This window comes from Schistocerca nitens, chromosome 6 (genome assembly GCF_023898315.1).
Source record: "Schistocerca nitens isolate TAMUIC-IGC-003100 chromosome 6, iqSchNite1.1, whole genome shotgun sequence".
NCBI lineage: Eukaryota > Metazoa > Arthropoda > Insecta > Orthoptera > Acrididae > Schistocerca > Schistocerca nitens.
This window is the reverse complement of record NC_064619.1, coordinates 470674527-470688241: the sequence shown is the minus strand read 5'-3', so window position 1 is coordinate 470688241 and position 13715 is coordinate 470674527. Positions and strand designations below refer to the sequence as shown.

The following is a 13715-nucleotide window of genomic DNA, read 5'->3' as shown; positions in this document are numbered from 1 at the left end:
ATTTGGCCGCTCGGTTAGCCACGCAGTCTAATGCACTGCCTTCCGAGCGAGAAGACGTGCCGGTCCCCAGCACGAATCGCCCCGGCGGTTTAGTATCAAGGTCTGGTGTGCCGGCCAGTCTGTGGATGGTTTTGAAAGCAGTTTTTCATCCACCTCGGCGAATGCAGGCTGGTTCCCCATATCCTGCCTCAATTACACTATGTCAGCGATTGCTGCGCAAACATTTTCTCCACCTACATGTACACCATAATTACTCTACCATGCAAAAATTGGGGTTACACTCGTCTAGTGTGAAACGTTCCCGGGGTCAAACCACACAATAACCCTGGGTTCGGTGTGGGGCGACAGTATGGTGAGTGGACTGCTGTAGCCTATTGTGGGGTTGTGTATTACTGAGGGCTATGGCAGGGATGAAGCCTCTCCGTCATTTCTAGGTCCCCAGTTCCATACAAAACAATACAATACCTTACTACTTCATTCATTTCATGCAGGATAATGCTCCAAATTTCTTTTGCTTTTTATTTGGAATTTTTTGTCCATAGAGTGTGGTACCGCTTCTGGGATGATATGGTAAATAATTTTTCGATAGATTACTGTTTGTGGTGAGCTTTTCAGTCTGGATTAGAGCTAGTAATCTGCTTTAAACAAAGTTCTCTCTTCTTGACACCAGATATCTTGATCACAGATGTTAACCACCATTTCTCTTAGCTTCAACTGAAGTCCTATCTATCATACAAGAAAACTGGAAAGCATATTTTTTTTTGGAAAGAATTAAATTTATCTTTTACTCTGTGTCCTTGGCACACTTCTTCCCATTGCTCACCATGGTAACTGTAAACAGGAGGTGAATTTCAACATAAGCAGTTATAAATTTAAGACTGCCAGTAGAAAGACTTGAAATGTGGGGAAAATTAGGGTGTGAATGTCAGCAAACATGTCAATGTATTTTGGTGCCAATTCTACACAGCTGTTTGTTTCTAAACAGGTTGTGGAAGTGTATAAAAAAGACTGAGAAAACAAGCTCTTACTTCTTCTTTGTCTCAGTAAGTGAAAACATACTATTATTTTTCTTGGAATTCAGTTTCTATTATTTACACTGAAGCGCCAAAGAAACTGGTATAGGCATGCATATTCAAATACAGAGATATGTAAACAGGCAGAATACGGCACTGCGGTCGGCAACGCCTATATTAGACAACAAGTGTCTGGCACAATTATTAGATTGGTTACTGCTGCTAAAATGGTTGGATATCGAGATTTAAGTGAGTTTGATCATGGTGTTACAGTCAGTGCATAAGCAATGGGACACACCATCTTCGAGGTAGTGATGAAGTGGGGATTTTCCTGCACAACCATTTCACAAATGACTATCAGCGATTCGGTAAAACATCAAATCTCCTGCAAGAACAGGACCAATGACAACTGAAGAGAATCTTTCAACATGACAGAAGTGCAACCCTTCCGCAAATTGCTGCAGATTTCAATGCTGGGCCATCAGCAAGCGTAAGCGGGCGAACCATTCAATGAAAGGCTTTCGGAGCCGAAGGACCACTCTTGTACACTTGATGACTGCACAACACAAAGCTTTATGCCTTGCCTGGGCCCATCAACACTGACATTGGACTGTTGATGACTGTAAATTTGTTGTCTGGTCGGACGAGTCTTGTTTCAAATTGTATCGATCGGATGGACAAGTACGGGTATGGATATGACCTCATGAATCCATGGACTCTGCATTTCAGCAGAGGACTGTTCAATCTGGTGGAGGCTCTGTAAAGGAGTGGGGTGTGTGCAGTTGGAGTGATGTGGGACCGCTGAGATGTCTAGATATGACTCTGACAGGTGATCACCTGTCTGATCACCTGCAGTCAATCATCTCCATTGTGCATTCTGATGGACTTGGGCAATTCCAACACGACATGTGACACCCCACACATCCCATATTGCTACAGAGTGGCTCCAGGAACACTCTTCTGAGTTTAAACACTTCTGCTGGCCACCAAACTCCCCACAGATGAACATTATTGAGCATATCTGGAATGCCTTGCAATGTACTGTTAAGAAGATATCTCCACCCCCTCGTACTCTTACGGATTTATGGACAGCCCTGCAAGATTATGGTGTCAAATCCCTTCAGCACTACTTCAGTCATTAGTCAAGTCCATGCCACGTTGTGTTGAGGTACTTCTGCATGCTCGCGGGGGCTCTAGGTGGTATTAGACAGGTGTACAAGATTCTTTGGCTCTTTAGTGTATATGCTGTAGATTTCATATGTTTATTAATTTTCCAACTTAGTCATAACCACTTTCCGCAGGTTATGGTTCATTTACATTTACATCATACTTTCAGTTGATGGGTTAATTGTAAACACGAAATCAGCGTGCAACTTCCTGAACTCGAAAGCTATGCTTGTCGTGGGCAAGTGCTCTGTGAAATCAAGGTAACTATTAACAAGTTTTGTTTTGGCTTCAATGCTAAACTATATTGGGAAGCTGCTTCCACCCAGCTATACAGTTAAGGATTTGCAAAATACTGGCAGGGGTGTTGAAAATCATAACAGCAGTTATTGTGAATTTGAGGAGTGGTGTGCAGTTCCAATATCGGTCATATTTCACATAATTAAAGGCACGAAAGTATCAACAAATAAAACTGGAGCTGTGAGAAGCACAGTTCTTTATTTTCACACAGGGGAAAAAGTTGATCACTGTTTGATAGCTCCTGCAAAAATGGGTTATCCATACCATAAAGAGGTACTTGCAGATTAAATTAAAGCTAATAATATTTTTATCCCATTTAAAAATGATGTGCCAGGTGATGACTCTTAATGTGGTTTCATTATTCAGAATCAACAGATTTCTTTAAAAGGGCATAAACGCCGTCAGAAGGTTTGAATAATGACAGAATCCTGATGTTGTATACTCTTTTTATAATTTAGATTCTCTATACAAATGTATAAATGTAAAAGTAGAAATCAGCAAGGCAGTATTTGTATTTAATGTTGATGGGAAGTGATCCAACAAAACTGGGGGCCATTGGAGGGAAAGGAAAGCCTTTCAACTGTGTTTCAGATGGTTCCAGCCAGGAGTACACTACAGTTCTGGCTTGCATAGGTAGTGATGGCACAGCTTTCCCATAACTGATTGAATGTGAGAGGCAGTTCAAGGTCATTGGGACATCTGAAGATGCATTCCTTGGAACTACATATGGGACAACAAAAAATGGACAGATCAAAGAAATATTTTGCCAATGGTTTATGGATGTATTTATTCCACATGTTCAATGGGTACATGGACAGCATACCAGACCAGGAGCAATATCGATATTTGATGAACATGCCAGCTCCATTAGCCTTCACCTATCTGAAAAAGCAACTTTGTCAAAAATTCTTCTCATCATATTGCCCAGTCCTTTAACTAACCACCTGATAAGTGTGTATTTGGACCCTTAAAAATCATGTGGAATAAAGAACTGGTAAAATTCAGCAAAGAAGGAATGGGTGTTGGATGTGGACGACTGAGTAAGTGAAGGTTCTTGGAAATATTAAATTCAGTTTGGAAGTCTGGAATGAAGCCTGAAAAATGTGAGAAAGGTTATGAATACACAAACCTCTTTCCTCTAGACCCACCTAATTTTGACACAAATCTTTTCTTTATAGATGATACAAACACTGCAAAAAGGTCCAATCAAAAGGCATTGTAGGATGATGTAACTCACACATTTCTACTTTAGGATTAGGCTAGTTGTTGAATTGGATAATATGACTACAGATAAAGACTTGCAGCCATATAAAAGAAGAACTACATAGCAGAAAGTTGAAACAATAATTGTACACTTGAGCACCAGAATAAGACACAAATCTTCCATTAAACCTACAGATATAGTAATTGACATTTTTGCAAGTAAAATAAGGGAAAAGGAACTAGTTGATCTGAGGATAGGAGCAAAACTAGTGAAAGAGAACTCTTACACTTCAGTTAAAAGAGGCAAATTGTAGTGAAGTTCTAACTGTGGAGAGGATAATGGAGAGACTTAATGAAGCTGAAAGTGCAAGATCTTGACAGCATAAAGGAAAATCAAAAATAGAAGAAAATGGAACGTATAAAAAGGCGACAACCCAAAGTCATAAAATGGAAGTTGGTGAAAGAAAATCAGAAGAATGTTCATTGTCAGAAAACCAGTAGGAGGATGTATCTGGCAGATGAAGGGAACAGTTTACAAACTGAGTGGCAAGGAACCAAATACAACAGAGGAAGATTTCTTCAAAGAAGAACTTGCTCCAAAGTTGGAGGTCTGGGTTCTAGTCAAATTCCAAAAGAAAAAGGATGTAGATTTTATGCAGTGCAGGTGGCAGAACTGGGTGAAGCATATGCTACAGTCAATTTTCTATAGAAAGTGAGAGCACAGTTCTTCTTGCCATCAATCCTAGATACATCAACAGTTGATCTTTCTGATACAAAAAAATATGGCTACAACTAGAATTTCAAAGGGGTCATCACAACTTCAAACTAAAATTTCCTCATACAACTGAAATTTTGTAAGACTGAATAAAGATCTATGTGTTGTTAAAATTCATTGAACAATAAAAATTTTGTAGCTTTTTGTATAAGAATATGTTTTCATATAATTAACAGTATAAGGAAAAGGATAGATTGCTTCTCACCATAAAGATGACATGCTGAGTCACAGCTAGGCACAGTGAATAGATTTATGATTTAGCTTTTGGCCAAAGCCGTGTTCAGAAAAGAAAGCACACACACACACATTCAATCGCACAAGCAAGCACAACTTGTGCACATGTGATGACCATCTCTGGCAGCTCAGACCAGAATGCAACTGTAACGTTGAAGGAAAGCAGCAGTCTGGATGAGTGGTGTAGGGGAAGGGATAACAGGATATGGGTGAGGGATAGAAGAGCACTGTCTAGCAAAGCCTGGAGGGACCAGATGGAGACATGAAGACTGCCATGCACAGGGTTGGGGAGGCTATAGGGCAGGCAGGTGGGAGGGGGGCAGAGGGAAGGGCTGAAGAGGAAAATAAGTGGAGCAGGGAGGGGGAAAGATGGGTGGGTGCATTGGCATAGGAGTGCACACACTGAGGGCGAGGGAATGTGAATCAGGAAGAGATGATAGGACACAGGGGGTGGAAACTATTGGGAACAGTAAGTTACTGTAGACTGAGACTGCAATAATTTCGGGTGGGGAAAATGTTTAATAAGTATAACTCCATCTGCGCAGTTTAGAAAATCTGGTGGTTGAGGGAATATCCAGATGGTCTGGGTTGTGAAGCAGCCATTCAAATCAAGCATGTTATGTTCAGCTGGCACGTTGTGCTGCCAGGTAGTCTACTGCGGTTGCGTTGTTTGGGGGAACAGACCAGACAGTGAGGTCATCGGTCTCATCGGATTAGGGAAGGACAGGGAAGGAAGTCAGCCGTACCCTTTCAAAGGAACCATCCCAGCATTTGCCTGGAGCCATTTAGGGAAATAACGGAAAACCGAAATCAGGATGGCCAGTTGCGGGATTGAACTGTCGTCCTCCCAAATGCGAGTCCAGTGTGCTAACCACTGCACCACCTTGCTTGGTCTCCACTGTGGTCTTGGCTACAGTTTGGAGGTGGCCATACATCCTGGTGGACAGCTGGTTGGCTGTCATACTAATATAAAAGGTTGTGCTATTTTTACAGCAGAGCTGGTATGTGACACCAGCCTCTGGGAGGGTAGGATAAGTATGTAACAGGACTAGAATAGTAAGTGCTGGGTGTGTGGATCGGGCAGGTCTTCCAGTTGGGTCCTCCACACGGATATGATCCCTGTGGCAAGTGTTTGTGTTTGGGAGTGGCATAGGCAGGAACTAGGATGTTGTGGATGTTGGGTGGGAAGGTTCTTGGATAGGATATCCCTTATTTCAGGGCACCTTTCTCAATGTTGACATCATCTCTCATGGCTCCAGTCACATCGCTATCCACATTAAACTCACCAACTACCAATAGAATGAGCATTTTGACAGCTTTTATTCCTCCCACATCAAAAAACCCCTCCCATAGAGCCTGGCCATCCAGGGACTGTATATTTGCTGTGACAAGAGCTCCTTTGCCCACTATGCTGAAGGTGACAGGAACTATCACCCAGAGCTACTCCACAGATAGATTTTCTGTGCCACATCCCCGCACATCCCCAATCCACCCACCACCCCTAAGAAACAGCTATAAGGGAGTGCTGCATTCACCACCCAGTACCTCACCGGACTAGAACAACTGAACCACGCCTTTTGTCAGAGCTTTGATTACTTATCATCATGCCCTGAAATGAAGGACAACCTACCCAAGATCCTTCCCACCAACTGCCTCCTCCTCCCCCCCCCCCCCTTAAATGGTCACCACCCATTCTAGACAACATGCCTTCCATCAGAATACTATCCCAATCCCAACTCCTTCCCACAGGGATCATATACCTGTGGAAGACCCAGGTGCAAGACCTGCCCAATCCACCCTCACAGAACTTACCATTTCAGTCCTGTTACAGGCTTATCTATCTCATCAGAGGCCAGGCCCGGGATGAAAGCAGACACATCATATACCAGCTCTGCTGCAATCATTGCACAGCTTCTTATATTGGTATAGCCACCAACTAGCTGTCCACCAGGAAGAACAGCCACTGCCACACTATGGTCAAGAGCAAAGTTGATCATGCTGTGGCAGAACATGCAGCTGAATATAACATGCTTAATTTCAATGCCTGCTTCACAATCCGGGCCATCTGGGTCCTCCCATCCACCACCATCTTTCCTAAATTATGCAGACAACACATTCTCCATTCATGAAATTATAATGGTCTCACCAACCTACAGTAACTTACTGTCTAAACACCCTCCACCCAATAGTTTCCACCCCCTCTGTCCTATCACCCCCTCCCCCCTCCGTCATTCACATCCCCTCGGCCTCATTGTGTGCTGCCCTCTGCCAAGCACCTGCCCGTCCTTCCCCTCCCAGCTTCTCTCCTTTTCCACCCCTCCCCCCCCCCCCCCCACACATCCCTACTCCACTGCCCCCAATGCCATGCTTGGCAGTCTTTGTGTGTCCACCTAGTCCCTGCACACTCTGCCAGACAGCATTCTTCTCTCCTCCAATCCATACCCTGCTATCCATTCCCTTCCCTGGCCCCTACAGATTGCTGCTTTTGTTCAAAGTGACAGTTGCATTCCAGTTTGAACTGCCAGAGATGGTGCTCATGTTTTCATGAAGTGTGCTTGAATTTGTGTTTGCTATCTTTTCTGAAGAAGACTTTGGCCAAATGCTAAATTATAACAGTCTTTCATTGTGCCTGTCTGAAACTCAAGGTGTCATTTTTATGGTGAGTAGCAATTTATCCTTTTCCTGATATTCCAACCTGAAGTTCCCATTGTTTGATTTTTATACAATTAGAATTTTCACATTTGATTAACATATTAAAGGTTTTATGATGGCTCTGTATTTCCTCAAACAGATGTGACTTTGTAAACATATTTAATAATACACTGTAACTGTATTCTTCATTTTTCTTTGACTTCTCAACCATCAAAAAGTGAACACAGGTAATTGTATACCTATATCTAAATTAAGGAGAGAAAAAAAAAGAAGCAATTTAAACAACTCTTAGGCCCGTAGTGTTTAGTAATACATATTTCATTTCTACAGTTATACAGTACCACTAATTTTGGTGTATAATTACATCTCTCGGTGGGTGATAATGTAAACAACCTATTAAAGGATTGACTAAATTAAAACATGTACCAGTATTCTAAAACCTACTTTTCAATAAAAGAAAAATGTAGAAATAAGATTAGTTTTCACATTTGATGATAACTGCTATTGAGGGCTGTGTAGGGTAAAGTATAACTTGTATCGGTAGAAAGTGTTTACATTTTACCCTGGTCTCCCCTAAATTATCTCTGAATAGTTTAACTCAGACAGTACTTATAATTTTGCGAGACTATACTCTTAGCAAAATATGGTTGACAGGTAACCTATATCTCATTTGATCACCATAAGCACATAAACATTTCATTATAGGCTCACATCTACTACAAGAAAGACCATTGGAATTAAAAATAAATTATCAATTACAGTGGCACTATATTCTCTCTATTCTTGTGGGGAATGTTGTGGTAGGGACAAACCAATGTAACACAACAGTAATGAAGTACCCCCAAACAGTTGTACTGAGATTAAATCAATACTGCTATTTAAATATCCACATATAATACACTGCCAGTTGTTTCTATTAACACTAACTATTTAAAGAACTTTTTTTCAACCGTCAGAACCAGGATCTTGTACGGTATGTTCCCAAGTCTGATGTATAGTACTCACAATAGTTGTTCTCTATGGAATGCCTGCTCATAACAATGTAAACGCTTGTCTTTCAACACACTAGTTTCTGTGTTCCATAGATGTCGCAAAGGAAACAGGTAGCCTACTGTCACCATAACTTACATGACATGTTTGTGATCTTCTCCATACGTACATGTCCTCTCGGCACAGAACCGTCTGTGTTGGAGTAATAAACTCGTGGTCTTCAACACCTGAAATTAAACTGATAATGTATAAAACTGTCACTTCTTTGGATGAAAAAAAGAAAGAAAATAAGAAGATGAGAAAAACAAAAAACCGCACCTCCTTGTAATTGACACACTGATTTGGAATGTCTGGAACTTAAAGTGTCCACTATCTTTTCTGGCAAAAATAATTGTTTATCCCTTGTACACTGTGCAGTATTTATATATGCAGTGTCAGCTGTTGTGTAAGAGCACAAGGGCACGTGAACACCTTGCAAAATGGCTAATTTGGGGGAGGGGACCAAACAGCGAGGTCATCGGTCTCATAGGATTAGGGAAGGATGGGGAAGAAAATCGGCCATGCATTTGCGTGAAGCAATTTAGGGAAATCACGGAAAATCTGAATCAGGATGGCCGCACGCGAGTTTCAACCGTCGTCCTCCCGAATGTGAGTCAAGTGCACTAACCATTGGAGCCACCTTGCTCGGTGCGAATTTTTTGGATATTTTTCTTTGTATGCTGTTAAATGAAATGAAGATACAGTGATATCAAATACACGGCACTAAATCCACCGCGCTATGTTACATCGCTGTTCCTCTAGATTTCGTGAACTTTGGAATCACGGTCGCGAGCACAACTTCAGTTGTGCATACGCTACTAACGTGACGTAACTGCCTTAGGCTGCGGTCACAGTGGCTCCGATATCGGTGGATTCCGCCGACAACCGACATCGGCCGATCTTTTCAAATTAGTACGCCACTACGTGCGTTCACATTATAGCCAATCCTGATTCCTACACGTACAGACTTCGAACAACACTCGGCGAAATTCAATTCAACTTGTTTTTCTTCAGTCAAACGTTCTCGCACACGAAATATGGAGTGCGAGAAATTGGTAAGTTCAGTCCAAGAAAGAGTGAGTTTTTGGCATCCTGAGGACGAAAATACAACCATCGTTATATAATTCGGAATCTATGATCTGAAATCGCAGGTTAATTCAAAACCTCAAATATGTAAAATCTTTATTGGAAATTTTAGGCATAGATTATAACCTCAAAAATGAATTTCTTCAAGTGAAGAGGGTGGCGTATCTTACGTGCTTATAGCTACTGTAGTCGATCTCTTTTGTGGTAAGTTGCCATTAGTTATCTTACCAATTGTTATTACTACTTACTGGTTGTATGCCAGTAGGGTAATGATACAAGCGTTTGCAAATGTGGTGTACAGTATGTATTTCCACTTTTAAGTCCTTTCGGTTTTCAGAGTACCTTATGCTACACTTCATGCTTGTCTTTCCTTGTGTGCTAAATGACATTCACTGGTGGTTAATTGACGTACGTCAGCACAATTTTAAATACATATAGCGAAACAAAGTTTTAAAAGTTGCATTTCAAGTCATCTCGAATTATCCGGAGTATGTAACAGATCGTTTCTCCCGTCATCTCGTTATTCGTAAAACTTGTCTGGTTATTGCGGTAACTGAGGACAGAGTGTATAGTACTCGTCATGTTCTTCACAAGACAGGAAATCTGGAAAAATAATTTGCTCGACTGACAAGGATGGCGTATCTTTTGGTTAAATTTACTGTAGTGGATCGTTTTCGGTTGTGGTAGGTGGACATCAGCTGTCTACAAATTATTATTACTGCTAACTGGCGTTGCATTTGTGGCAGAAGGGTGGTGATTCTGTTATTCCTGTGATTTGCAAATATGGCGTACGTATGAATATGTATTTTCACTTTTCAGTGCTTTGGGTGTTCAGATTATCTTACTTTGTGTGTGTCTGTGACACGAATACTGAATGAAGGTTATTGGACGCATGCCTGCACTACGTTAAACAAACTCAGCAAAACAGATTTCGAGTAGACCCTACTTGTAGGAGTGTGATTAGGGTCAATTAAAAATGCAATTCTCACATTAAAGATGCATTTCTGGTTCAGATAAAACCAGAAGTGACACTGATATTTGACATCTGTCGATTATATCTTTCTAATAATTAGGTCTATACCAAATTCTGAAAAGTACAATTTCAAAGTTTTTGTGCCATATCTTAAATGTTATGTACGATGCTCTAAATACTAATTTAAAACCTAATATTTTCACTCTTGCACCTCAGATATCTGTTTTACGAAATTTTTAATTTTTTCCAAACCGAATTTTGAAGCTGTGCAAGTGCACTAAATGACACTGTAACAGTGATTTTCTTTATTAAATGCCACACTCAATCTGAAATAATACTCCCATCAGGAATATTGTTACTTGCTTTCTCAGATCTACTGTGTAAGTGTGTACAGAGCGCTGAAGTGTACTAGAACCTGAATATCCGTCCAGTAGGCTGCTGCATCAATTTTCACCATTTTTCGGATAACGTAAGCTGCTCTGAAACCGTAAATCATTAATTAGATAATACTTGCTTCTTTACATATAAATTTTATCCATAATAGAAACATGTACTTTTCACCACGTAAATTAACCATTATGTCCTCATAATCTCATTGGGAAAAACGTAACAAACTGAAGTCGCATCGCACATCCTGTCACTGAAGCATAATAAACCACATTCTGAACAACGCGTTTTGGAGAGATCATTAGAGCAGTGTATCACTGGAACTACATGTTTTCGTAATACACGCGTATAAATATGAAAAACATAAATTCCGGCCTGTTAGTTTGTAAGGTGTGAGAGAAGGAAAGTGACGTCACAAAGTTAAAGCGTTTATAACTTTTGGGGCATGGCGTTTTTCCCTTCATGTTGTATAGTCGTAAAACTTGTCTGGTAATTCTAGTAACTAAGGATGGAGTGTAAAGTATTCGCCACATTCGTTTCGAGACGGTACTGCTCATTTACATGCATCTTATAATAGCAAAAGACGCCCTGTAGCACTCGTCTCCAAGCACATTGGCGTCGTGGTATCCGTCCTGTTCTTGTAGGTTAAAATCAGCACTTCATCGTCGGTTCTGAGGTTGTAGCATTTATTCATGCTTCTGAAATCTTGATCTTGCGGTGAGTCAGGTGTATCCGTGCTGTAAGCCCACACTGCAGATATAAACATTCGCGAAAAGCTCTCTCACTGGTTTGTCTGATATTCACTTAAATGTGGGATCGACTACAGTGTGCCTTTTTTCCTTATGATTTTCAGCGCCTCAACTGTATTCTGGTCAAGTGACCATGCTGTATAAGCGAACATTCAACGAATAAATGTACAATAAGCTAAAGTTGTTGTGTAGGTGCAACCTAAGAATCTCCTGGAACTTAATTTGCGGACTAATACATTTGTTAAGGATCTTGTACATTTGTTCGAAAAAATAAAAAGCCACGAAAACTCCCCTTACACAAAAATGCGAAACGGTGAGTAGCAAAGGCTTAAACATTATTTCGTTCAGCCCTAATCTGTACTTCATTATGTACAAAGCAATAAAGATCCACAAAATAGTTCTTTTTTTGACAAGTTATGTATATAACTGTTATTATTACTTTTCTTATTACTACTGGCAGTGGCTGAAGTTGTCTAACTTTGCTGATAAGCTTAGCTGTTATACGGTAGCTGCTATTAATTTCACACTCTCAAATTTATATGGATCAAAACATTTGTGAATACCCAGAATGTACAATCACTTTATATACGTATAAAAATTTGTTTTCATCGGTACTTACAAATTGTAGTAATTTTCTCCAATCTGAAGGATGTTGATTTCGATGGTTCTTCATTTGAGGTTAATGCCATCATGCGCTTCGCTACATGCGCACTTTCTTTTGCTATTGTGTGTCCCCTTAGTTCTGTTCTAAGCAGCTATATAGGGAAAATTGGTTTGGTGCATCGGATGCTATAAAAGCTTTACACTCTATCTTTCACGACTCCTTTATTCCTAGATCTTTTTATATGTTTTTGCCATATGCTCCTGAAAAACCTAAGCTTTCAATGATTTTTGCGTGGCGCACAATACAAAGTTAACTTTTAGGCTGTCTTATCATTGTAGGGATATACAAACACGCTAAAATTCAACCCATTGGGAAAGGAAGATCTACATAATCGTTCCGAAATCGTACCACGCAGTCTCTCCCTGCACTACTGCTGTTAAAGATAACTTTTTACTGTTTTAATGTAATTATGAGTGTACCATCCGATTCAGCTTCGAAAAACGAAAAAAAACACCGACTGTGCTACAGAGAACAAAAGAAAAAAATCAAGTTCTTCAAACGACGAACTTCTATCCTAGCATCCCACTTCTCATTGGATGGACATTTCAACCTATCTTTACATTGATTTAATGTTCGTACATTATAAAATGATGCAGATAAATCTGACAAACACCTGAGGATATATTTTACCTACTTTCGTCGTTATTTCAACAAGGGTAATGGCGGCAGTCGCCAGGCACAAGTACTGTAATAGTCTGAACCATAACGATTTGTTCTGTCAGTGCAAATACAGACACTACCACAGATCTGCACAGATACAAAAAATGCTGTCCGCACCCGTACGAGCCTTAATTTTGTGGGCGTTATGGTATGAGGTCGACGAACATGTAAGGCACCAGTGAGTGATCACAAGGCTCTGCTGTGCTGGCGTGTTTGATTATTCAGTACAAGCAACATTGTTCCATTGTACGCGTGTCTGTTTGATTGTTCAGAAAGAGTGACAATAACAGATCACCAAACTATCGCAAGTTACAACACAGAAACAGAGGGAATGGTTCACATCCATAGAACGCCTGGCTGTGTTGACATTTCGAATCAGAAATTGACATCACGTGGCCGGGCCATCCGGCTTCAGAGAACACCTGGATGAGTGTGTTCCATCATTCTGAAAGTAGCTGCTTACATGTGTGCTATACTTGCTAGTCCCTGTGACGCTTGCTTATAATCATTTCACTTCCTACTTTTGTTATTTTTTTGTTACTTGTTTTACATTTGCTACTGGAATTTCCTTACTTTTCGTATAGTTTATACCAGACCTGGATATAGAGGGGGGTGGGGAGCAATCTGGAGTATCTGCCCCGAGCGGCAATTTCACGGGGGTGTCAAATTCATATTCTCGAAGAAAAAAGTGTTTCACAAAGTCCGTTAGTCTATCGATGGTTCATATGATTCTGACACGCATACTGTTGGTTTTGAACATTTTTTGACACATTCTAAGTTGATTTCTGAATGAATCATATGTTGATTTTTTAATATGTGCATACTG

The 13715-nt window shown here is 40.6% G+C and overlaps 1 protein-coding gene across 1 annotated transcript in view; it reads right to left on the bottom strand.

The window, feature by feature from the left end:
• LOC126262617 (serine/threonine-protein phosphatase 2A activator-like) overlaps positions 1–9785 on the bottom strand; it is a 215460-nt gene extending 205675 nt beyond the window's left edge. The window contains exons 1-2 of the mRNA XM_049959373.1: positions 9705–9785; positions 8470–8558 (exon numbers count right to left, since the gene is read on the bottom strand). Of these exons, the coding sequence (XP_049815330.1) occupies positions 8470–8502 (33 nt within the window). The 5' untranslated portion in view covers positions 8503–8558; positions 9705–9785. The remainder of the gene's footprint in view (positions 1–8469; positions 8559–9704) is intronic.
• Positions 9786–13715: the final 3930 nt, after the last annotated feature.